Consider the following 23,174-nt stretch of genomic DNA (forward strand, 5'->3'; position numbering starts at 1 on the left):
TTTCATCAGCACTTGCCTGCTGTAAGTATTTCCATTCATTTTACCACTTATTTAGTGAGAGGGAGATAGTGAGAGAGAGAACAGATTCTGATACTGCTCTGAAGTGCTGCCTTGCTCAAAGACCAGAGATTAAAGAAAGCAGATTGGGAGCACCAGCATTTTTGACATTTACAAAGCACACAACAAAGGAGTCAATGCACTCACCCAGTCTAGCCCAGACTTTTCTGTTCTTGCCCAAAGCTCACACAGTCTCTGTGCTATGAAGCGAAGAAGCACTGTGAGTGGCAAGAAGCAGATGATCATAGGGAATTGCACTCCTTTGCAGCAGAATTCTTCTCTTTCCAGCAGTACCCTCAATAATCAGAAGCATTTGCAACAGGAGGCATTGCTACTAGTGAGGGACATGCTTCCTTTCATCTTAAAACATTCTCCAACCACCTTGCAGACTAGGGAGAAGGGCAAGTGAAGCTGCATGTTGAAAACAATGGAAATGTATTGACAAGGAGGTTTAGAGAAAGGCTCTGCCGACACATATATTATTCACGGACACCATTCAAACTGTGCCCAGACATCTAAGTTTGTGCCCCATTTTACTCACAATCAGACATAAAAAGCTTGAACTAGACACAAAGCCTTTTATAGGAGCTGTGTTGAACTTGGAGATAGATTTAGTAATTACTCCATTAAGTTTCCAGATCTCTAACATTATTTATTTATAGGCCTTGCTTTCAAACTCAGCGCAGATAGGAATTTTGGCTTCCATACTTCTCCTCATTATTTGCTGGCTCATCCGAGACAGACTTAAAGTGAAAGACCTGAATGGAAAGCATGTCTTCATAACTGGATGTGACAGTGGGTTTGGAAACTTGCTGGCTAAACAGCTTGACCGAAGGGGATTCCATGTCATTGCCGCGTGTCTAACAGAAAATGGAAGCCGAGAACTACTAGCCTGCACATCCATCTCACTGAAGACTGTGATACTAAACTTAACTGACTCCAGCAGCATTGACAACGCAGTGGAGTTTGTGAAACAAGAGACAGATGGGGAGGGTAAGTGGTATAGCCGCAGTATATACAAATTACTATACATACTCCAGAATAAAACAGAAGAGTTCTGGTAGTAACCTTCCATAATAACCACAGAGGAGCATTTCTGGTGCTGATTAAAGCTGTACTTTCTTCAGTGCTATGGTTCTATCTAGTTAGGTATTTATTAGCACCAACCACCATAGTTCCAAGAGTGTTTTATGTTCCAAAAGCCAGTTTCAACTGTTGCCATTGTGTTTGCCCCTCACTTTTATCAATCAGGGGACTTCTAAGTATCAGATTCCTTGATATTTTAACAGTCAGAAAATATACTTGTACATGTTTTTAAGTCTCACTCAGCTGCAGGTAAAGTACTCAGCTTGTGGGAGTGCTAATTGAAACTAGTCAGAACTTCATTGACCTACCTAAGCAATCAATCAACCTGGCCAATTAAAAATACCTAGTCGAGTTCATGCTCTCCTCCTTTGGGAAAGCAAAGGGTTAGTTTTTTCTCTGTCAACAAGTCTGACTTTTGTAATGCGCACATAATGATGACACTGACTGTAGCAATCAAACAGGGGCACTGTCCAAATCCATCATTCCCTTTGGCTCGTTACTACAGTGGTGTTTCTTGTACCAGAGAGGGCTACTGCTGTGCGCACCAGTGAGTTCAATGATGTGAAAGAGGGAAGAACATGTGTCTCTGAACACCTGTGAACAGAGAGTTTAGATCATTACTTGGCTTCTGCTTTTGGCAGAAAATGTTAAAAAGTCTGTCTTGGTTCCTAACCCAATGAATTTTTCTGCTCTGGCAAGACTCATCTCGCCAGGGACTTTTCTGAACTCCTCTCCACCTACTATATATGACAAGCACTGTGGTGTCAGGATAGTCTATATGGGACAGGCAACCGCAGCTAACACTCACTGTAATCCTCACTCTAACCATATAATTAAAGAGGCCAAGTACTGACTCAGCAGGGAGTCTACAGTATCCTCTCTCTCTAGAGATAGGCCGTCCTGAGCAGGCCTGAGGTGTAGGCACATTAATAACATGGCACTTACACAGCACTATTTATCCATAGAGTCCAAAGTATGTTACAAAGGTGGAGACACATTATTATCTCTGTTTTACAGATAGGGTAACGGAGGCACAGAGAGCTCCAGGCCCACTTACCATATGTCTACACTGCAGTAAGGTGCAGGGCTCTAAGCCCAGCTAGGCAAACTCATGTTAGTGAGGCTCACTCTAGCATACAAAAGCAGCTGTGTGCATGTTGCAGGACCAGTGGTGGCATGGGCTAGCTCTCCCAGTGCTGCAATATCACACACCTATTTTTAGCATTCTAGAGCAAGTCCCACTTGGATTAGTCTGTCTCTGCGGGCTGGAAGGCTCACCCTCACCTGCAGGGTAGACACACCCTTTGGGTCTAGTACTGAGAAGGCCTGGGAAGCCGTGGCTCCAACTGAAATAATTTCTCCATTAATATTAACCCAGTTCTAATTTAGAGCCATTGACTAAAGCATTAGGAAGGTGAAAAAAAGTTTGCCAGCTGTATAGTATAAATTCAGAAAGTCATGAGGAAACCCAGTCAGCTATATTCATCTTGTTAAATGGTGTGCAAAATGTGAACTCTCGCAGTCTATTGCCATATGTCCTGTCTCCAACCCCAATCACTGCTGTGATATTGGCACATACCAAACGTGATATTTTTGGAATACTCTTAGGCCTCTTTGGTTTGGTAAATAATGCTGGAAGAGCAACACCGATGGCACCCACCGACTGGATTCAGATAGATGATTTCCACACAATTATGGATGTTAATCTGATGGGGTTGATTGAAATCACCCTGAAGCTTCTCCCACTTTTGAAAAAGGCTAAAGGAAGAGTAGTCAACGTTGCCAGTGTTTTGGGTCGCTTGGCGTTTTTAGGTGGTGGCTACTGTTTGTCAAAGTGGGGCGTGGAAGCTTTCTCGGACATGTTACGGTGAGTCAGAGATGGATTTGTTATGCTAGTTCTGGATTTCAAATGCTCTACAGTTTGTAGCTCTTTGAATCTGAAGCTGTGGTTGAGTTCATAAAAGGTTAGAGACCAGATGTGAAATTCTGATCCTCAGCAGAGTTTGGGTTGTTCCCTTCAGCAGGGGGTTAGTTTGGAGCTTTCTCTAATTTTATCTCATTTTTAACAGCATAAACCTTCCTGTACAAAGTCCTAGAAATGCAGCTTTGACTCAGCTAACAAAGTGAAAACCCAGCAGTTAACATCTGAGATGTCTTGCTCTGTGTAGTCACTTTATCCGTATGTCTGAGGCTGCCTTCACCAGCTGGCACCCTCTTGGGACTGTGTGGGTCCTACCCTGAGTTTGATTCAGTTTCTCCCCTTCACACGGTCAATATTGATTTCTTGTTATGACCCCAGTCCTCCAGCCAGGCCCTTATTAGTCACTATCCTTTAGGGGTAATAAAGGGTGAGGAGGCGTCCAGTGGCTCTAGTGAAGGGTAGACAATTCTAGGCCATGCAGGCCTAGGGTCTTTTCTTGCTCCAAAGTCTTTACCATGCCTTGTGTTGGAGGGTGGTAGGGGAACCCAAGCCCACGGACTCCACTGGGTTACAGCTCAGGGACACTGTCTGAAGCAGCTTGAACCAGTTCCTCCCAGACCCTTACTGCTCCCTGAGCTGTTTCCTACCTCGCCTCCTTGCTAGGCTTTCCCCAGTGCTCTTGTTCTGGTTCTCCCTCTCAGGAAGTCTGATTTCCCTTGCAGCTCCTCGCCAGTCTGTGGAAGGGGTCTCCTCTCTGGAGTTCCTCTGGTAGCCGACCTGCCTCCTGTCCTGCAGCCCTTTTATCTTTAGAGCTGTTGTGAGGCTACCCAGTCAGCCCCATCTGAGCAGGCAGACAATTCAACTAATAATTTCCCATGTGGAACTATATCAAATGCCACACTGAAATGCCGGTGGAGTAGATCTACTGCATTTCCTTTGTCTAACAAATCAGTTCTTTTCTCAAAGAAGGAGACCAGGTTGGTCTGGCACAATCTACCTTTTGTAAATCCATGTTGTATTTTACCCAGTTATCATTTATCTCTATGTCCTTAACTACTTTCTCTTTCCAAATTTGTTCCAAGATCTTGCATACAATTGAAGTCAAACTAACAGACCTGTAGTTTCCTGGATCATTTTAGTGCCCTCTCTTAAAAATAGGAACTATTTGAGCAATTCTTCTGACATAGGGTACAACCCCTGAGTTTACAGACTCATTAAAACATTTTGCTATTGGCCTTGCAATTTCATGTGCCAGTTCCTTTAATATTCTTGGATGGAGATTATTCGGGGGGCCCTGATTTAGTCCCATTAAGATGTTTGAGTTTGACTTCCATCTCCGATGTGGTAATTTCTACCTCCACATCCTCATTCCTATTAGTCACCCTGCCACTATCTCTCTAAGATCATCAGTTAGCCTTATTGAAAATAGAGGCAAAGTATTTATTTAGGTGTTGGGCTACGCCTATATTATCCTTAATCTCCCCCCATTCCCACTGGTTAGTGGTCCCACTTCTTTCTTTGTTTTCTTTTTATTTATATGACTGGTTTCAATTCCCTTTGCAAATCCAACTCTGCTTGGCTTTTGGCAGTTCTCACTTTATCCTTACTCTTTCTGACCTCCAAGAGGTAGCTTTCCTTCCTAATCCATTCCATCTTCCATTCCTTTTAGGCTTTCTGCTTTCTCTTAATCACCTGTTTGAGATGCTTGTTCATCCAGATTGATCTGCAGCCCTTCCCTATGAATTCTTTCCCCTTGCTTGACATGCAGGCTTCAGATAGCTCCTGGAACTTTGACTTAAAGGAATTATAGGCCTCCTCCACATTCAGATCTTTGAGTTCTTCGGCCAGTCCACTTCCATATCTAATTCCCTTAATTTTTTAAAGTTTGCCTGGTAGAAATCCAGGACCCTAGTTGCAAATCTATTTTTGTTTATCCTTCAATTTAGTTTAAACTGAATTAGCTCATGATTATTCAAACCAAGGTTGATCTCTGCAACCAGTTCTTCTATGAGGTCATCACTACACACCACTACCAAATCTAAAATGACATCACCTCTTGTTGGTTTGGTGATTATTTGGTGAAGAAATCTGTCAGCTATCACATCCAGGAAAATGTCAGCCCTATTATTATTACTAGCACTTGTCCTATGATCTATAGCTGGGAAGTTAAAGTTTCCAATAATCACTCAATTCCCAGTAGTATTTATTTCATTAAAAACATTAAAGATGTCTCTATCCATATCCAAATTGGATCCTGGAGGTCTGTAGCTTGCCCCAAGCACTAGCCCAGGGGAACCTCTAGTAGCTTTCTTCCCCAAAGTGATTTTGCCCCAACAGATTCTGTCTTATCCATTCCATCACTTCTAATTTCTTTACAGTCTACCCCATCATTAATATACAATGCTACTCTGCCACATTTGCCTTTATTTCTGTCTTTCCTGAACAGCACAAACCTTTCAATACTCCAGTCATGCTTACTATTTCACCATGTTTCTGTTATCCCTATAATATCCGGTTTTACTTCCTGCACCGGTAGTTATAATGCCTCCATTTTGTTACCCAAGCTCCTTGCATTGGTGTACAAAACATCTTAACTGTTGCTGCTTGGCTTCTCCCACATTCCTTGCCCAATTGGGTACAGTCATTCTACTACCAGTATTGCTTATCTGACTCGTATCAGCACTATCTTTCCTCTTAATGTCCATTTTCCTACCCACTGCTGTTCCTTTCTCCATTGCTGTATCATTTCTTACTTGATTTTCCTCCTTCTCAATGTTAAAATCAGGCATTACATGTCTGATTACATGAGCATCTCCCAACTGACCCCTGTGAGCTTCTAGTTTAAAGCTCTTTTAATGAGTTGTGCCAACCTCCATCCCAGAAGTCTATTTCCTTCCCTATTCAGGAAGAATCCATTCCATGAGAACACTCCTCTGTCCATGAATGACTCCCAGTGGTCAAACATCCTAAAGCCCTCCTTATAGCATGACTGTCTGAGCCATCTGTTGATCATCATGATCTTGTCTCTCCTTCATTCTCTCCCTCTAGGGACAGACAGAATCCCACTGAAGGTCACTTGAGCCTCCATTTCCTTAAGGACTAGCCTGGCATAGTCTCCTTTGATATATTCCAGCAAGAATCTAGCTGTATCACTTTTTCTCACATGAAGGACAATCAGTGGATTCTTTTCTGCTCCCATTCGGATCCTCTTCAACCTCAGATCCACATCCTGCATCTTAGCTCCTGGCAGACAGCATACCCTCCTGTTCTCTGAATCAGCTCTGGTGACAGGCCTATCTGTTCTTCTTAGTAGGGAGTTCCCAGTCGCATAGACTGGCCTTTTCCTGGTGATGGTGTGATTCTCCTCTGGCCTTATTCCTGTTCTTTCTGGCTGTAAGTCCTCTTGTCTTTTATTCTCCCTGGCAATCTTCTACAAGTCCTCCTGAATCCCCCTGGGACACTGAACTCTGTGCATCTCCATTGACTGTTCCCCTCTTCTTACAGGACTAGTTGCTCTTCTCTTCTTCCTTGCCCTCCCACCTTCAGTTACTGCCTGCTGAGCCCTTTCTTCATTCTCCAGCTCCGCTCCTGAGCTCTATTACTCATCTAGCCGGTCTTTTCCTCTGCCTAGTTCTTGTAATCACATGCTTCCACAGGCCTAAGCTTCCTTGTTGCCCCTTTTATCCTTGACTTCTGCTGTCTTTACTATCCCATAATAATCTAAGCACTGGTGATGCTGGGCAGCAATTAGGCGCTCATATGTCAAAGATACTTACACATAACTTTGGAATATTATACGCAATGAGGATCTGTCCCTTTGCCATCAATGGTGCTATGCTGATTTACAGAGGCTAAAGAGCTGATCCAGAGGCTCCTCTCAACAAGCAGGTAGAATTGATAAAATTGACTGGGAGCAGTTGTGAACATTCAGATAAAGCAGAATATGCTCCAAGAGACAAATTTAGTGGCTGATGTACAAGAGTGTTCAATTCCATTGCATGGTTTGGAACGACACATGAATAAGTCAGGTCCCCCAAAGGTCTCTGAAGCTGCCCTTAGGTAGAGAGAGGCAATTTTCATGGTGAAGGAGCTGAACTGCAAAGCAAAATATAAACTGTAAACATCTGCTCCCTTTCTTAATTAATAGTAAATGAATTCACCTTCAGCACATGAACATTTGGCCAATGAAATCTACAGAGTTGAGACTCCTAATCCAGTCAAATGATTCTGCCCAGCTGTGTTTTGCTTTCAGATTCTTTCAGGTTGTTAATGGCCTACCAGCAGAAGTAGATTATAACAGAGCCGCAGGAACTGGAAACATTTCTTTGTATTCTACATCTTTGAATAGAAATGTACAGCGTTTCAGCTAGATGTATGGCTCAAATAGATTTGGGAGTTACCTTGATCCTCACTGTTCCTAAGCAAACCATACAGAATAGGCATTTGTATACCTGCTGCTACATTCAAGCGCTGTTTGTAGCTAGATTGTTTAGTTCTCTGTACAGTGGGTCTTTTCCTGTGTTAGGTTACAACAAAAAGACAATATGCCATATAATAAAGCAAATTTGTACTTTGACATTTTTACATAACCAGAAATAAATCAACATTTGACCTTAATGTTCTTAAGGTACATGTCACTTTGGTTATTACAGAACCAATTATTTAAAGATCATATAATTGTTGGGTCGGCGAGCATGAAAACATTTGCTATTGTATTTTATTTCCATTCCCAGGAGAGACATGCGGCATTTTGGAGTGAAGGTGAGCATAATTGAGCCGGGATGCTTTAAGACTGGAGTAACTAATTCAGAGGTCATTGAGAGAGACCTACTAAGACTTTGGAACCAACTAACTCCTGAGGTCAGAGACTCCTATGGAGATAAATACTTTGTTGAGTGTAAGTACAAATACTTATTACTGGACTGGAATGGACTTGGCTAACCTTAGTCATGGACTGACCATTATCTCTTTTGGAGTTCAACTTTCCTGTTGGAGTGAAGGGCCTAGTCTCTTGGTGCACCTATTAGATTGGTGGAACATGTTCTGGTTCAGATAGCATTCTTTACCAGAGTTATTCAGCTGACAGAGTGCTCTATTGATAGCCTGGTAAAATATATTATTGTCCTTTGTCCTCAACTACTGACAGCTAGAGAGCCAGTGGCAGGAGATCTCCTTGATCCTGGGGGGTTTGTCACGTCTTTGCTTTGCAGGACACTCCTCACTCATCCAGGCAATTCATCACAATGTTGAAGAGTCAGTATACTTCCCAATGCTTTACAGAATAGCTTTTCTTTCTACATAGGATTTTCTACTCTGCTGTTTCACTAAAGAGTATTTTCTCTTCTGCTGCAGGATTTCCTGTTTTGCTGAAGATTAGTTTTGAGTTACTCTTACAGGGTACAAGAACATTTGCAGAGAATTAGAGGGCCTAAGGAAGTTTCAAGAAGAAAGTGAAGTTTACTTATTAAATATACTTAATTCAGGCTACAAAAGGCAGGGGGATAAACAGCAAAACTTGGAAATATATGTACAGTATACAAAGCCTGTAGTTTCATAGATTAATTATGGGCTAATTAATATTTGTTTCATGAGCAGCAAACAAGCAACTATTACTAACATAAAAACAGAATGATTTCTAAAGCTTTACAATGCAGATAACCGTAACATTTGGGTGTGGAGAGCTTCTATGTCTCTTTTTTCTTTTACAGGGTTTTAGCTGTCAACAATTTAAAATTCTTTTATCAGAGAATGTTTCATAAGCATTCAGGGATTTATTTTCTTCCCTGCAGATGTCAGAGCTCAAAGATTTTCAATGAAAAGATTGTGTGACTCCGATATTTCTAAAGTCATAAAATGCATGGAGCATGCCTTGATAGCAAAATACCCCAGGACACGCTATGGATCTGGATGGGATGCAAAGTTCTTTTGGCTACCCCTCTCCTATGCACCAACCCTTCTATCTGATATGATGTTGCGTATGCTGCTTCCAACTCCAGCAGCGAGGAGGAAATCAGTATCCTGTGTTCCACTTGATGTTTAATATTTAGTACTCTAAGCTCAAGGTTAAAGTGGTGATTGTTATTCTTTTCAAAATCAGTTTTTCTCTTTCCTACCTATAACTACCTGACTGATTTAATTCTCTTCAGAAAGCACTTTGATTTTTATTGAATTTCAGTCTGGAGAAAGTTTTTCTTTGTTATATTAATCAGAGATATATTTGCAGTATAACATTCACCTGCAGAGCTGGTCAAATAGTATTTATCAGATAACAAGTTTGGTGACTTTGAACCTTTTATTTCCTAAATCAGTCCTGCTCTATGCAGATCTATTCTGCTCTTAAAGTCCAAAAAGAGCACATTTACTCAAGAACTGGTACATCTATTCATGTTGAATATGGGTATTTGCCTGAATCATGCCACTGAACTTAAAGTTGTGAACCTAAGGGCTTAAACTTGATAAGATCAAAGTAAACCCCTAGCATTTGAAAAATATCCACAAAACGTTAGTTCCAGTGCTCAACTACATCTATGTGCCTATTTACCATTCAATAGGCAGCTACTATAGTGGAGATAATACACAGGTTATTTCAACAATATGTAATATAAATGACAAGCAATCAAAGACAATTGTTATCCATTACCACAATATTTATACATTACCCTGATTCCTAATTTTAGTGTGGTTTTATCTGAAAAAGAATACATACGTACATGAGGCCTTTTATCCTGAGGGATCCCAGGGGGTTTTACATTTTACCCCCATGCTAATTTCTGATGTGAAGCAGATCATTTTGTTTATGCTGTCATCGATTAATATTACTATATGCAATGCACTAAGCATAGTAAAATACTACCTGAGGTTATAATGTCTCTTGAGATTATAATGCTAAGTGCACTGTAGGTTTTTTCCCTGATAAGCCGCTGGGTCAGTAGCTAACATGATGGTGTGCATGGTGGCTTGAAAACTAATAGGGTAAACGTTTTGTTTACTAGAGTTTTGAGTTGCTGATTAATGATTGATATCCAGGTCAATTAAGTTTACAAAAATATCACAGCAAGTCAGATTCTATGCTCTACCAAATGTCTTCAGAAAAAGCAAATTCATTTTACCTCATTTGACGATAAACACGCATTTATAAATATTTTCCCCGTCTGGTCTGATGGCCTGAAAGATCCTCCATCTGATAGAAACTAATGTCATTTATCGCCCTAACAGTGGCAGATTACAAAGAGAGATTGAAAGCTCATAGAAAACAGATCATCTTTCAAACATCAATCTAGTGTTCAGAAAGGCAACAAGGGATAGAGATCGTAAAGCGAAGGAAATCAGAGAATAAAACTGTGAAGAAAAGCCTTAAAGCCTCTGCTGGACTGAGTACCATAGGTACTCTCCATTCATTGACTCATGGAAAGGAGGAGAAGCCTTTGCTATACATTTTACGGGAGAGGAGAGGAAGCCCAAACTGGTGCCTGGGGGTCCCTCTGCCAGAAAAAGAAAGGGTTTTTTTTAAAGATTAGCAAACATACACACTACGTAAACAGTACAGCCCTGAAGAGACTACATTTTATTTGTGTCTGACAACTTACAAATCTTGTGGAAAAAACAGTTATATATTTAAAGTGAACATGAGTTTTAGCAGTAGATTTTCAGTATGGCTGAAACTTTATGTTTGTGGGTATAATTGGCAAAATTGATACCTGCATTTTTTATGGGTGCAAAGAGAGACGTAGGCCTTAATATCTTCTCTCTCTAAAAGTTCAAGTATAAGAACTTTGTGGGTCTTTCCTTCAAAAAAAGAAGCCACGTTTTAAAAAAACAGCTTCCTTTGTAAACTGTTCCCCAGATTATACTAGGAACATCTTAAAGTAAAGCGCTGGGGTAAAATGGAGTTACCAACCCATTATTTGTTTTACTCAGGTCTGTACCACCTGAATATTCATAAAGCACTAACTACACTCCCTATGTCCTATTCCACCACATACTGAGCTCAGTGTAACAGCATGGAAAGATCCTCTTTGAAGTAGTCCCTTCTTTGGTAGTTCCAAAATACTGAGCAGAGAGATTATAACAGAACTATGTACTTGAAAAAGTTTACAAATCTGAAGCCAGATCCTCAGCTAGTATTAACTGGTGTAGCTTAGCTGAAGTCAATGGAGTTACACCAATATATACCAACTGCCAATCTGGCCCCTGATTTTACAGAAGAGATACACTGTACATGTTTACACAGGTTCATTTGTAAAATGCAATTTATTATACAACTTTTGTGCAAAAGACACTGTTCATAACTTTTCCAGGATGTAACAATTCTTATGTATTGTAGGATATTGCATTATTCTTTAAACTGTGAATAAAATATATCATAGAAGAGTTGTAAAAATGATATGATTTATAACATTACAAGCCAACTTTTGGGGTGAGATGCACTTACACACTAAGTTAAAATTGCAAGCAACTAATGCATGAATGGAGTACATCTTCTGAATCACGCTTACGTGAAAATCTGCACCATCATTAAAATCAGTTCGCACAATAAGATCACACCCGCATGGGTTTCATGAATCAATGGGTTCAGATTAAAATAGAGGGTGTGGCTTGAACAAAAGTGAATGTGTTTCTCCAAAGCAAAACCTTTGAGTAAGCTGCCTTTCAAAACCAACACAAAAGCTGTGCCAGCTATACCAATAATATTATTCCAGTTGGAGGAGGAATAAAGCAGGTGCAGCAAGCCCCATTTTCCCTTGGCACATAGACACCAGAAAGACATCCAGGTAAAAGGTCAGTTGTCATATCGTGATTCTTGGGCCAGGTATTTGGCTAGCACTCCCACAAGAACAGGAATATTAGGAAAACACTTGGTTCAAGAAGTAAGACACACCATAGGGATGTAGGGAGACAAAATTTGACTCTCGCAAACATTTGCCTGAACTGGAGGCTTCCAATGTATTTAACAGGTAAAGTTTAGCGCAGCCATAGCAAACACATGTGTTGGTCTGAGATCCCGGTTTGGTGCATGTGGATTTTAAGTATCCTATTACTCTAATACACCTACTTTGATCAACACAGTGACAGGCATTCATCCTCATCAGAACAGAGATTATTACTGGATAAAAAGAAAAGGAGTACTTGTGGCACCTTCGAGACTAACAAATTTATTTGAGCATAAGCTTTCGTGAGCTACAGCTCACTTCATCGGATGCATTGCAACACATCATTGTATCCGATGAAGTGAGCTGTAGCTCACGAAAGCTTATGCTCAAATAAATTTGTTAGTCTCGAAGGTGCCACAAGTACTCCTTTTCTTTTTGCGAATACAGACTAACACGGCTGTTACTCTGAAACCTGTCATTATTACTGGATAGGAACTCATGAAGGATATTAACAATAGTGTTAGCAGCATGATAGCGTAGGCATTAACTTGCATGTATTTTGTCCAGGGAGGTCTACAATTACTAGTATGATATGCATGTTGGAGCATACAAGCTGAAGTTTGGCCTTCTGTGATTTACTGGGATTGGAGAGCTGTACAGCCAGAGCATAGGCCTGGAAACCAGAAACCTCTAATCCCAGTATTGACACTGACTCCTTCTATGGCTTCCAACCAGTCAGTCTCTTTATTATTCACAGTTACAGACTGTGAAACAGGCAGTTTCCTACTTTACAGGAATATTGTGGGTATTAATATGTTAAATGGGAATGATTTTCATCTCATGCTTTACCAAGGTATAACTGACTTCAGTAGAGTTCTGATTTACCCCTCAATGTGTAACTAGGCTCAAATGTTTGGAAAGTACTAAGTACTTTTATTAGTGTTCTCTAAAGCACTGCTTTTTTTCAGACTGTACTGAAAAATCCAGATTATGACAGATTTGTATGGTGCATTAGACTCAATAATTTATGGATTAAGAATATGATAAAATAACACATTTATTAGATTTATTCAGCAGCATCATTTTCCAGTTATCTTTTCTAATCAAAATACATTTCAAAGTCATTACAACAAGCATTCTAAATAGGGATAGCATATATTTTGAGAACTCAGGCATAAAACAATCAAACAGCAGAAGTCTCATTGATTATAAATTTAGGAACCTGCAGTTATATGAGTAACTAGCCAGGAATGCTAAACAACATATTAGAGTATACATTCCTGCCGTGGTGCTTAGACTTTCCTTAAACAGTTCATGTTATGGAAACTAAACTGGCTAATTAATGGAAAAGCTAGCAACATGTACAGTATATTCTGATAGAACATTATGGAAATAACCGGATGACCTACAAATATTGCATCAGTAGAAACTGTTTCCCTTTCTATTAACGTCCACCTCAGGAAATAAATAGTCAAAAATTAAATTTTTCACATGAAAAAAGCTAGTTCATTTTTAAATTAACCAGCATCTTTTGTACTTTGCTAGCTACTTCATTTAAACATTACAAACGACTTCCAGAGACTCCAGCCAAGAACAGAGTTATTCCATTGATGATCAGGAGAAAATCTCATTAAAGTAAGTATGAAATTACTGCCTAGTACTAAAATTTAAATATATCAATTCTTCCTATGAATGCTGTTAATGGGATTTTTTAATTGGAACCTAGAGGGAAAATACATGCATTATGGATCTTGGGACGAATTATTTGATTTCAACCAGACAAAATATTGCAAGAACAACATTCTGTGTAGGTAGCTATTCAGCCAAAATACGCTGTACTGAATTTTCCATCTTTTGTTTAATATGAGATATACCGAGAGAGAGAGAGAGGACAGAGAGACCCATTTTTATATACAGTAGTATATTAAATGGGTAGTAGAGATGCTTAACGCACCAGTACAAGTTTAAGAAGGTGCTGTTATAAATATATGTTCTAAAAGTTTCTGTAAATCAGTAAACCTCTATATTCACCTTGATTTTTTTTAGTTAAATCATTTATATAATGGATTTATCCCTAAAGATGCAACAACCGATTCAGAACAGATTTCTTTAGCTACATCAACAAACAAGATAATCTTTCAAAAATTTACAAATGTACAATATATTTATAACATTACTTTCAGACAGCTTCAGTGCAAAGATATACATATAGTACATCATGATAATTGTTCATAAAAATAGCAGTTGGCATTTGTCAAAAAAACAAGGCATAGCTTCAAAAGACATCTTCAGCTATTGGCTAAAAAGTGTATATATTTTTTATAAAGCATTTGAATGTGAACCTTTTTCCTTCTGTTTATAAAAAATATATGTGCAAATGGGTATGTCTAATTATTCTCTTACTGATTAACTAGTTATACAACAGAATCCTCTTTAACGAGATTGGCGGTGTCTTTAAATGTATCCTCTGTTGCTGTATAAGCTAAAGGTGGGTCTCTCTTGAGAGTAATCTTAGGAGGCTGTGAAGGAGAGGGGAGAGATGCATTTTCAGTGTCCCCTTGTTGTTCCTTCTCCATCTGAAACAATCACCATAAAAATCATGATTTAAAATGAACCATTCACTTATAGGTTTGATTTCAGAATTGCTAAGCATTCATAGCTCTTGTTGAAGTCAACGAAGTAAGTGGATACTCAGCCCCTCTGACCACCAGCCCATATATCATTATTTAAACACGGGTTTCACCTCACCAGGCAAAGCTGAGAAAACAATAAATCACTAAACTAGTCAGGGCTGATCCTGCCAACAATTACTACCACCCATGGTGTTTAACAATGAGTAATTTTATATGTCTATACACACTCACTACTCTAGATAATTATTGAGGTAACTGGCACGACTTATGAAGTAAGCATTATTTCAGTAGTGTTTGCCGGGCTGGGTCCTTTGCTTTACAAATTCCCATTCCTATCTCATACAGTACGGGGCAAATAGGGTAAAATTTTCAAAAGCACCTACATGTCTCGGCGCCTAAGTCACATTTTCCAAAGTGACTGAGAAGTTACTTTCAATGATACTTAAACTCCTACATGTCTAATTCAAGACTTAGGCTCCTAAGTCACTCCAGAGCATTTGAAAATTTTACTCACAGTGTGAGACTCTTGATCTGGCCCCTTTATGCTAGGTAAAAGGGTCCTAAGCGCCAGTGTCCAGCCATGGGAGAATTCCCCTGATGCAGGCACTGTAGAAGACCACTGTAAGGCTGCCTTACAAGAACCCCCTCACAAGAATGCCAAGGGTGGGTTTGAACATAGAGGGGAGAGCTCAGAGCAGGGCCACAGCTTGCAGCACTTCAGAGATTTTGGGCAGTGATGTGCTCATAGGGCAGCACCAGGGGGCTACTATAACTTAGTCTTTGTCTACACTACAATTTTGTCAGTAAAACTTTTGTCATTCAGGGGTGTGAAAAAACACACACACCCCTAACGACAAAAGTTTTATTGATGAAAAGTGCCAGATAGACAGCACTATGTCAGCGGGAGAAAGCTACTGCCTCTCGTTGGGGATGGATTTATTTTGTCGGTAGGAGAGCTCTCTCCTGTCAACAAAGAGCAGGTACACTGCGCACCTTTTAGCGGCATGGCACAGCTGTGTCGCTAAAAGGTGCATAGTGTAGACACAGCCTTAGATAGCCCTGGGGACTTATGCCAGCAGCCTCTTAAGCCCCAGGAACAGCCTAAGGTTGGGAGGGTGCAACTGTGGCTTTAAATCCATCCCAGCCCCTTCTCCCTGTGCTGCATGTGCTGTGCTGTGCCTCTTACTGGTGCAGCACAGATTCTTACCCATAATCTTTATGCTATGAAAACAAACGTTAATTCAGGCTTCCCACATCACAAGAACCAGCCCCGCTTGTGAGCTAGGTGCAAAGTGCAGGCTGAGAATGAGAGTTATACAATTAAGAGTTACCTCTGCATAGATTGGATTTTCAAAATTAGTACTTAGTTTCAGTTTTCTTTTGAAGAAACTCCACTTTGTTTCCTGAAAGGTAAAAATAACAGAACTCTTGAGCAGAACAATTTTCTCCCCTTTCTCCCCTTTCATTTGCAAAATGATAATACCATTGAGGGAGGGTTTTCAATAGCATTTCCTATTGGTTCTATCCGTAAGTGATTGTATTCAGGAAACGTTCAACCCATCCCCATTTTATTTATGTTTTTTTAATTAAGCTCTTTTGATGTAATTTTTTTTAAAGCCTATCACAGATTCTAAGTGCTTTGACAACTGTTAAAATGACAACCCATCTGCAAAGGAAGAAACGAAAAATGTAACAACACAGTTAAAGTCTCTAAAAATGTAATTTCTCCTTCAGAGAGTATAGACATTGTTTGTTTTGGGTTTTCTGAAGGCTCATCAGAAAAAAACATATCAAATGGAACCCACAAATTGTTCCCAAAATGGCCAATTATACTATTATTCCTGACACAGCCTCTAATCCTTCACCAGTCAACCAGCCTCAGAAGGCAATTCAGTGGATCTTTTCAGTACACGGAAAATCAACTAGGTTTTCACTACCACCCACTTAATTCTTGTTTAAGTCACCGTATGGGCTAACAGTCATCTTCCTAAATCTACCTTTTAATACACAATTATGTCATCCAAATGAACTCATCTTAGACTATTTCCCTTTCACCCCCCTTTTGTTGTTAGCATTATTTGCTTACTTGTAATACAGTAGTAGCTAAAGGCCCCAACTGGAATCAGGGCTCCACTGTTCTAGGCACTTTACAAACAGATGGAAAGAGAAAGCCCTGGCCTGAAAGAGCTCATATTTGAAGTAGACAAGACAAAAAAAGGGAAGGAAGGGAAACAGAGGTCAGACAAGTCAGTAGCAGAGCTTAGAACAGAACCCAGTTCTCTTGAGTTCCTGTCCAGTTTCTGATCTAATAGGCCAATTATTGTTATTTTAACTAAAGCAGTATCCACAAGGTAAGACGACAACAGATAAAATGACAACATTTATTTAGAGAGAGTAACACTACATATGGACTCTACGCAAATCAAATGGAAAAGAAAAACCAGGTGTGAAATTATAAAATGAGAAATTACTGTATATACAGGAATACAAATCCCTGTGAGCTCTGCCTGGAAACTGGGGTCCATCCACAAGGAGCAAATTGTAGAATCAGGCCCTAAAAGAATGCTGACCTGTAAACAAGATCCACATCACTAACGAAAGTAATTCAATAGATTTCTCTTAGCCTCAGTTTCCAGAGAAGTTCCAGGGATGCTCTATCATTCTGCAGCATCAGCATTTACACACACATGCTGTCAACTCAATGGGCAGGATAACTTAGCACCTAAGCTAAACACTCAGCCTTTCAGTCCACTCACCAGATAAGCCTAGGACTTTGCTTCCACCACAAGCAAAACCCTATCCTGACTGCCTTAACGGATTTCCTCTGCCCCTCAAGAAAACTTCAATAATATGCACTTTATCATCATTTTCTTAGCAACGGGTGTGCAGCCAGCAAAATATTCTCTGGCGCATGCCCACTGAAATTCATAGTGAACCTCAACTGGTAATTTATGTGAGAGATGAGCTGAAGAATATGATAGCCTTTGCTTATATGTATTCACATAAATAATAATGTGACTTCCAGGAATCACTTGACTAAGCTAGGTGAGAAGATTCTCTGATCTCCAGCACTGAAAATACTCAACAATACTCGAAACAACCATTCTGTATGCAGCTGATGCATGAAATTGCAATGTTTAATATTGCTATGGTTATAAGTAGAATATAAAAACATGATTAAACTACACACGATAAACCTCTCATATTTTCATTACAATGAATCAGATTTCAGTTATTTTAGATCAAGTGTAGTGTTACTGTCTATGAAAAACTGAACATTTTTATGCAGATGTATTTCAGTTAAGGGATTTGTTTTTTAATTGTTGAATGTATGAATGTTTGTTAAAAAATATCACTTATCTTGTGAGTGGGAGGGAGCAGATCCTCAACTTGTGTAAGCTGTCATAGTTCCACTATTGTCAACAGAGCTATGGCAATTTACACCAGCTGAGGATCTCCCTTCTCACATTGCAACTCTCATGCTGAGAGAAGGCCCTTAAAAGAGAGGGTTATAATGGAAACACTGGTAGGCTCTTCACTGCAGAGGTACAAATGCTGCCATTCAAATGCACTGTCAATGTCACAAGCATAGCCAGTGCTGGAGAGAAACAGAGAGAACCCTGTGAAGCCATCTGGGGCTGAAACAGTCTTAGCTGGAAATAAAACTTGACAAATTTTAGCAGCTGGTTCCTACAACTGTCAAGCATACTCAGTATTCAGAAGTGTTGACATCTGTGCTGCAGAGACAGGGAAGAATAGCAAAAAGGATTATGGGCCATATTCTTTGAGGTACAGATACTTTCTGTGAGGTGCCAAATGCCCTCAACTCCTCTTTAAAGGCTTGTCTAAATGGCTGTAAACCAGATTTAAAGGTATGTAGGAGTGTCCACACACAGAGTCATATTGGTTTAATTAAATCAGTGCCACACCATATCTTTAGTTACACGGGTGCAACTTTGTGGGTAGATCAGGTGCCTAATTAAAAACACACAGCTGCTGGCCCATGCCAGCTAATTCAGGCTAAAGGGCTGTTTGATTGGGGAGTAGACATTCACAATTAGGCTGGAGCCTGGACTCTAGGACCTAGAGCCATCAGAGGGTCCCAGAGCTCAGGCTGCAGCCTGAGCCCGAACATCTACACCACAATTAAGCAACCCCTTAAGCCCCATGAGCTTGAGTCAGCTGGCATGAGCCAGCTGCAGGTTTATAACTGCAGTGTAGACATATCCTAAATCAACATTTAATCCCTGTGGCAGTGCTGTGTTGGAACTGTGCCTGAGTGGAGCAGTTGCATAGCATGATCTCTGCACTTCATGAGGAGGCAAACTCTACACAGACTGTAAATAGACTAACATGAAGTGGATACTTGAATTGGACAAGGGAAGAGAATTCTTGCAGAGATGCTTTGACAAAATCCTTGTACAGGAGGTTGAAGAAGAGCTTGCATGCTAGAATAGCAACAGCAGAGGGGATGAACTGCAGCCTTGTTACTGTCATATAAAGCCTGATTGGTTGGACTTTGTGCAATGAGATGTGTCAATTTCCCTCCAGGTCATAATTTTACGCAAAGTGAAAATTATATTGTACATCTTTCCTGCATTCGGTTTGAGAGTTCAGTTATCCTAACACTGATCACAAATAAAACAGTGCTCTGAGTTTGCAGCACTGAAGGGTTTTCAAAGACTAAGAACAATACAGCAATGAATTAGCGCTGTTCTAAATTTTTTAAAAGCACCATTGTGTTACCTGTGTTGTTTCTGTGCTTACAGGAGGTTGCTGTGCACTAGCAGATATTGCAGCAGAATAGACAGGATTTTCAAAATTCTCATTTTCCTCACTATTCGATGCTGTTACCTGTTCGTAAAAATAATTTAAATGGGTAAAGATAAAGCCCTGGAACCATCCAATCTAACCAAGGATCTGTCAAGGCCAACACAAAACTATAGGAGAGGGATAAAGAGAAATGATCTGAATCTCTCAAAGTTTCATATATGAGACATGTTAGTTTTCTCTTCCAACCTTGGCCCTGAAAATAAACAGAGTTTTCTGGAAAGTGGTCAGATCCCCAGCAGAGTTGACCATAGATTTTTGGGACCGTTCAGTATAAATGAAATAATGAAATCTCTGGACACAACAAATACATTTGTTAAAATTCAGAAAATACTTAGAACCAAGCCATTTGATAGTAAAATTGAGAATTTTAAATTAACAAATAAGATGGGGGTAGGGGTAGCTCAGTGGTTTGAGCATTGGCCTGCTAAACCCAGGGTTGTGAGCTCAATCCTTGAGGGGGCCATTTAGGGATATGGGGCACAAAAAAATCTGTTGGATGATTTATACAGTTCCTAGTAATGATGAGAAAAAGTTAAGACCTACAAACAAAGACTGGTATAATAATGAAAAAAAAATTGGAGAAAGAAAGATCCAGCGCATAGAAGGGGAACAAGGACGTAAGAAGAAGGAAAGAAGAAAAGCAACACTCAATTTCTTTCTTACACATGTCGGCTGAGGTACATTGACTACACTGGCTCCACCTTCTCTAGTTGTATACATTGGATTTTCAAAAGTGATTGGCTGCTTCCCTGACTCCACAGCAAAGTTTTCATTCTGTGAAAAAATCCCACAGTATAATATACATATAACATAGCCAGCACTTTGTAATCTAATCCATTAGCTCAGGGAGAAATACATTTTTATTTTTGTAAAATTATATATGAAACTCAATGTATAACTTTACCATGCATTATTCCACTCAATGACTTAACTGTCTATCAGATCACCACTGAGTACATCACATTCAAAGCCTAAACACATAATAATGGCTCACAGTCCATTTCATAGCTAGGCAAAAAAGAAACATTTCAATAATTTCCTCAAAATGTGTTATAAAGAGGAAGGATGGCTTCCACAAATCTAGCCTTCAGGAGCAAGGAAATGTCAAAGGAAGCATAATCCCAAAACAGGTGTTTCACTGTAGAGGTTTCAATGTGACATACAAATTAATCATTGGTATCTGAAATACTAAAGAATGGGTTCAATTCACATTACCTCATTAGGGAGATTGCTATATTTTTCTGCAGAAGAAACACAAGTTTATCTGCTCATTTAAAAACCTATAAATTAAGTTAGAAATACACCATTCCTGCAGAGCATAATATAAATGGCAGCTACTTCACACATACTGTGCCAGACTTGAGCAGTGGCTGCGGTGCTCTAGGTAGATGTATAAAGATGCTGCCAGAAACAGCGTTTAATGTTTGGCAGACTGAGAGCAGGGCTAGTCCCCTGGGGCAGATTAGAGCAACATGAAAGCCTCTCTAAATTGCTCTGGTTTGCTAAGTATGGCCGGGGGATAGGTTTGCCCTGACACGCCCCTTTTCCCTCCAGGTCACAGTTCCTTGCCAGCAGCCAGGAGGGCGAGGGTGGGACAGCAATCACTATGGCAACTCTCAAGCACCTGAAGATTTCCCCTGCACTGGAGAATTCTCAAGTGACAATAGTGACACAGAGGATCCTGTCTGAATGATTTCAAAGTCTTGCAGCATCTTGATACGTGACTTTCTGTTTCAGATTTAGCTAGCCACAACACTATCTGGGTATGTCTTCACTTCAAATTTAACTCAGGGTGTTGGCACTTGCATTAGCTGCCTCCAGGGAGAGTGGCCACACTGAAATAACAGTTGAACTGCTGTGTCCACACTGGCACTGAGCTCACTTATGTGTGTTTTTTTCTGCAACAGTAAGCTGAACTGCTTTATGAGTTCTCTCCCAGTGAATTGTGAGAGAGCTTTTCTGTCCTTTCTGGGCACATGGTGGGATTGTGGGAAAGCACTGGAGGACTTGCAGTACTTGAGTGGTTCTAACCTGCGTTCACATGACAGAGTGACTATGTCAGCAGCTAACAGCAGCTAGTTGTACTCTGTGTTGGAGTGTACCAACCCCACACTGGCCCTGCAGATAAATGAGAGCCTGTGGGCACAATCAGCCTCACATCCGCTACACCTGCAGTAAGTGTCAAACCTGGAGGGAGAAATTAAATGAGTTGAACCTGGCTCAATTAGGGCCTGACTAGGAATGAGAGCAAATCTCTGGGTCTCACTCAATGAGAGAAGCCTGATTGGAGTTAGGGAGCTGAGCGGGACAGCTAGCAGACAGGGAACCCCTGAAAGAAGGTACATCTGCAACAGGGAGCCCAAGGGAGCTGGGAAGCAGTGGCAGGAAGTGAGCCCACCCAAGATTATGCATGGTGATGGAGGGGCCCGCAGGGAGAAATTCCTAGTTTTATCCAGGTTTTGCACAGACTTCCAGCAGCAGTGAATTTCACAAGTTTACAATCCAATGCAGAAAGTCATTTTTCCTGTGACTGGTTCTGAATATTGATGTCTGAAGCCTCAGTTATATATAATACTACTGGGGACGGGAAGCAGGAACCCTTGTAACTTGCACATTTTGACTTGTTCCACGAGATGCCCGAGTACACAAAGACCTTTGCAGGGAGATCTAGTAATATCTGTAGAATTAAAGGACTAAAGTGCCCATTCATTCCCTGATGATATGCTGAAGTATTTCCAGAGTGATTAATTTAATTTCTACCACATAAATCTTGAGAAAAGTATATTATCTCAGAGAACAGTCTTTGCTTTCACTTCTTTAAAATAACCTAATTCAATATTCACTTCTTTGTTTGTAGCGCATTTATCGTCTCATTGTCTTTCTGTATAAAACTCTTCCATGTGACACACAAAACAGTTACAAAACAAGGGAAAATGTTAAAGATGATTTTGGAATTGAGCCATACCATCTGCATTGCTCTGTCTATAGTAGAATCAGCTCCGAAGCCAGACACACCGATGTCCATACTCACATCCGCTCCAGATCGGAAGGTCACCCCATTGCCATTTTCAGTGGACTTTACAAGACTGCTTAAGCTTCAAAAATAAAAAATAAATTATTTGGACAGTAACCTTTTAAATCAAATGTTCTGTGTGATTGTTGCTAGGAAACCTGAAACATTCTCTTTATAGGCCAACTCCAGAAGCCTGCCTTACTCTTCACTTCAGCGAACCTCTCATTGAATGCAATGGCAGTTCTGGCTGAATAAGGAGTAGGAACCTCAGGGTTTGGTTATATACAAGATATATTGAGTCATTAAAAAAAAAGGTATGCTGACTATAATTTGGTTAGTCTTATTTTCAATTTTGTTTTCCTGACAAATTCATAAATCCATTGTCTTTTTAAAACATTTTATTATTCAATAGTATAATTCTTATTAAAACCTTTGGGCCAGATTTCCACAGAGCAAAAGCCCAAAGCATACACAAAAATGTCATTATAATTGTATATCAAACTGGAGGATAAAATTTCAGGAATTGTGTGTATATATTAGTTTTCTATGCATACAAATAACCATTTAGGTTCCTCATGGGTATTTTCATGTAAATACCTAATTTGCATATGCTATTGGGATAATTGCAGGTGCAATTTAGGCTTGCAATTGTATGAGCAATATTAGAAATTGGGTGAGAGGAAGAGTATAAATTCTGAGTAATATGAACTGTGGCCTTACACATGAAGATATTAGCAGTGGTCAAAACCAGGACCTTCAGC

At 40.0% G+C, this 23,174-nt stretch overlaps 2 protein-coding genes across 2 annotated transcripts in view; one reads left to right on the top strand and one right to left on the bottom strand.

Annotated features, from left to right (window-relative positions):
- Positions 1 to 259: 259 nt before the first annotated feature.
- Positions 260 to 11,591, top strand: LOC119863511 (retinol dehydrogenase 7-like). The gene is made up of 5 exons (XM_043504854.1): positions 260 to 394; positions 720 to 1,050; positions 2,752 to 3,010; positions 7,798 to 7,961; positions 8,854 to 11,591. The coding sequence occupies exons 1-5, from the start codon at positions 260 to 262 to the stop codon at positions 9,102 to 9,104; spliced, it is 1,140 nt and encodes a 379-aa protein (XP_043360789.1). The 3' UTR covers positions 9,105 to 11,591.
- A 1,382-nt stretch (positions 11,592 to 12,973) lies between these two features.
- Positions 12,974 to 23,174, bottom strand: part of LRP2 (LDL receptor related protein 2) — a 185,660-nt gene continuing 175,459 nt past the window's right edge. Inside the window, 5 exon segments of the mRNA XM_043505242.1 lie at positions 12,974 to 14,510; positions 15,899 to 15,970; positions 19,314 to 19,421; positions 20,064 to 20,174; positions 22,366 to 22,495. Coding sequence (XP_043361177.1) covers positions 14,349 to 14,510; positions 15,899 to 15,970; positions 19,314 to 19,421; positions 20,064 to 20,174; positions 22,366 to 22,495 — 583 coding nt within the window. The 3' untranslated portion in view covers positions 12,974 to 14,348.

Source organism: Dermochelys coriacea, chromosome 11 (assembly GCF_009764565.3).
Source record: "Dermochelys coriacea isolate rDerCor1 chromosome 11, rDerCor1.pri.v4, whole genome shotgun sequence".
Classification (NCBI taxonomy): domain Eukaryota; kingdom Metazoa; phylum Chordata; order Testudines; family Dermochelyidae; genus Dermochelys; species Dermochelys coriacea.

Excerpts from the sequence above, each read along its gene's own strand:
- LOC119863511 (XM_043504854.1), top strand. The coding sequence starts at position 260 with ATGAAGCGAAGAAGCACTGTGAGTGGCAAGAAGCAGATGATCATAGGG. Across the intron at positions 3,011-7,797 it reads GCTTTCTCGGACATGTTACG|GAGAGACATGCGGCATTTTG; the intron begins GTGAGTCAGAGA and ends TTCCATTCCCAG. Across the intron at positions 7,962-8,853 it reads AGATAAATACTTTGTTGAGT|ATGTCAGAGCTCAAAGATTT; the intron begins GTAAGTACAAAT and ends TCTTCCCTGCAG.